Raw genomic sequence first — 1,471 nt, forward strand, 5'->3', positions numbered from 1 at the left:
GCTCTGAGGGGAGTTGGGGCATTGAAGGGGCTCGGAGGGGCTGGCGGGAAGCTGCGGGGGGAGAAGCTCAGCTCAGGCCCAGCGTTCCCCGTGTTCTCCCCCAGCTCGGCCCTGCCCGACGCTGCACGGAGCCATGAGCCGAGCGCAGCGGGTCCCGGGCCGCGGGGCCGCTATGGCCAGGCAGGTGCGTGTGACCCCCATCGTCCCCTGCTCCGGAGCCCGGGGGCTCCCATCCTCCCCTCCGTGGGCTCCTGAAAATCCCCCTCCGCTGCACCACGTTTGGGGGTCCCTGCTCTGAATGCGGGGGGGATCCCCTCGCTCGCCCCTCAGCGCTGTGGCTCCCGTTCAGATGGGGCTGCTGGCGCATCCCGAGGCSGGAGGGACCCCGGCGGATCCCGGCGGCGATGGCGATGCGGCATTGGAGGCTGAGCTGCTGCTGCTGCTGGGRGGCCGGGAGGCGCCGGCGGGGGGGGAACCGCCCCCACCCCCCCAGCAAGGTGAATCCCCTTCCTCTTGCCGGGACCCCCCGAACGGGGACCGACCTCCTCACAAATGGGTTTGTGACCCCTCCTTCCCCCGCAGCTCTGGCAGCAGTTGAGGCCCTGGCCCAGCTCTGCCTCCAGGACCCCCCGGAGGAGGAAGAGGAGGAGGAGGGGGAGGAAGATCTGGAGAACGAGGAGGAGCTGCTGGTGAGGGGAGGTCAGGGGTAGGTCCCAAGCCCGAAAAAGGGGATCCCTGCCCCAAGGCGTGGCTGATTCCCAGAATCCCTGAGCAGGCAGAGCTGCAGGAGGTGCTGGAGGAGGACTCTGAGAGTGYGGCTGCTGCAGATACCCCGCAGGTATGGCCTGGGTGACCCAGCCCCGATCCCAACTGCAATCCCAGAGGGGCAATCCTGGAGATCTGCTGTTCCCACAGRAGCGCACAGGGGCCGGGGAGCTGCTGGCAGAGCTGTCGGAGCGCGCGGAGCTGTACCGGGCAGCCCTCGGGAACGCCGCAGGGGAGAACGGGGCTCGGCTGCGGCGCCTCCAGCGTGGCCTCAAGGTGGGTCTGAACGCCTGAAATTGGGGCTTTGGCCACTCTGGCCACTCTGGCCACTCTGGCCAGACCCGATCCCCCCAGCCTTATAACCCATGGAATAACTTCAGGTTCGTGCACTTTTGCCCAGTACTGAGGAGTTTGTCCCAATTCTGAGTCCTGTTTTATCCCGTTTTTCCCATCTATGCTCCTATTTCTCCCTATTCCTCCAGATTTTCACCATTTGCCCCATTCTCCTTTGCCCCCAGACCCTGGAGCAGATGCTGGAATCTGTCCGGAGCGGGAAGCAGATCAACAAGGCTGAGATTCCACCTCCGGTGGCGCTGGGAAATGGTGGAAAGGGCCCTGTGCTGCCCYGCCCCGTGAGCCCTGAGCCCCAAATGCAGCCCCCTGCCCCTCTGCAGCCCCCTGTCTCTCCCCAGCCCCCTGCCTCTCC

The 1,471-nt window shown here is 66.4% G+C and overlaps 1 protein-coding gene across 1 annotated transcript in view; it reads left to right on the forward strand.

Moving 5' to 3' along the window:
- The window catches only part of LOC130586269 (coiled-coil and C2 domain-containing protein 1A-like), a 9,976-nt gene that overhangs the window by 1,114 nt on the left and 7,391 nt on the right, over window positions 1-1,471 (forward strand). Inside the window, exons 2-7 of the mRNA XM_057387021.1 lie at window positions 105-184; window positions 350-497; window positions 583-689; window positions 776-838; window positions 916-1,041; window positions 1,284-1,445. Of these exons, the coding sequence (XP_057243004.1) occupies window positions 134-184; window positions 350-497; window positions 583-689; window positions 776-838; window positions 916-1,041; window positions 1,284-1,445 (657 nt within the window). The 5' untranslated portion in view covers window positions 105-133. The remainder of the gene's footprint in view (window positions 1-104; window positions 185-349; window positions 498-582; window positions 690-775; window positions 839-915; window positions 1,042-1,283; window positions 1,446-1,471) is intronic.

This window comes from Malurus melanocephalus, unplaced genomic scaffold, assembly GCF_030028575.1.
Source record: "Malurus melanocephalus ecotype Western Australia unplaced genomic scaffold, MMel_1.1 scaffold_1118, whole genome shotgun sequence".
Taxonomy (NCBI): domain Eukaryota; kingdom Metazoa; phylum Chordata; class Aves; order Passeriformes; family Maluridae; genus Malurus; species Malurus melanocephalus.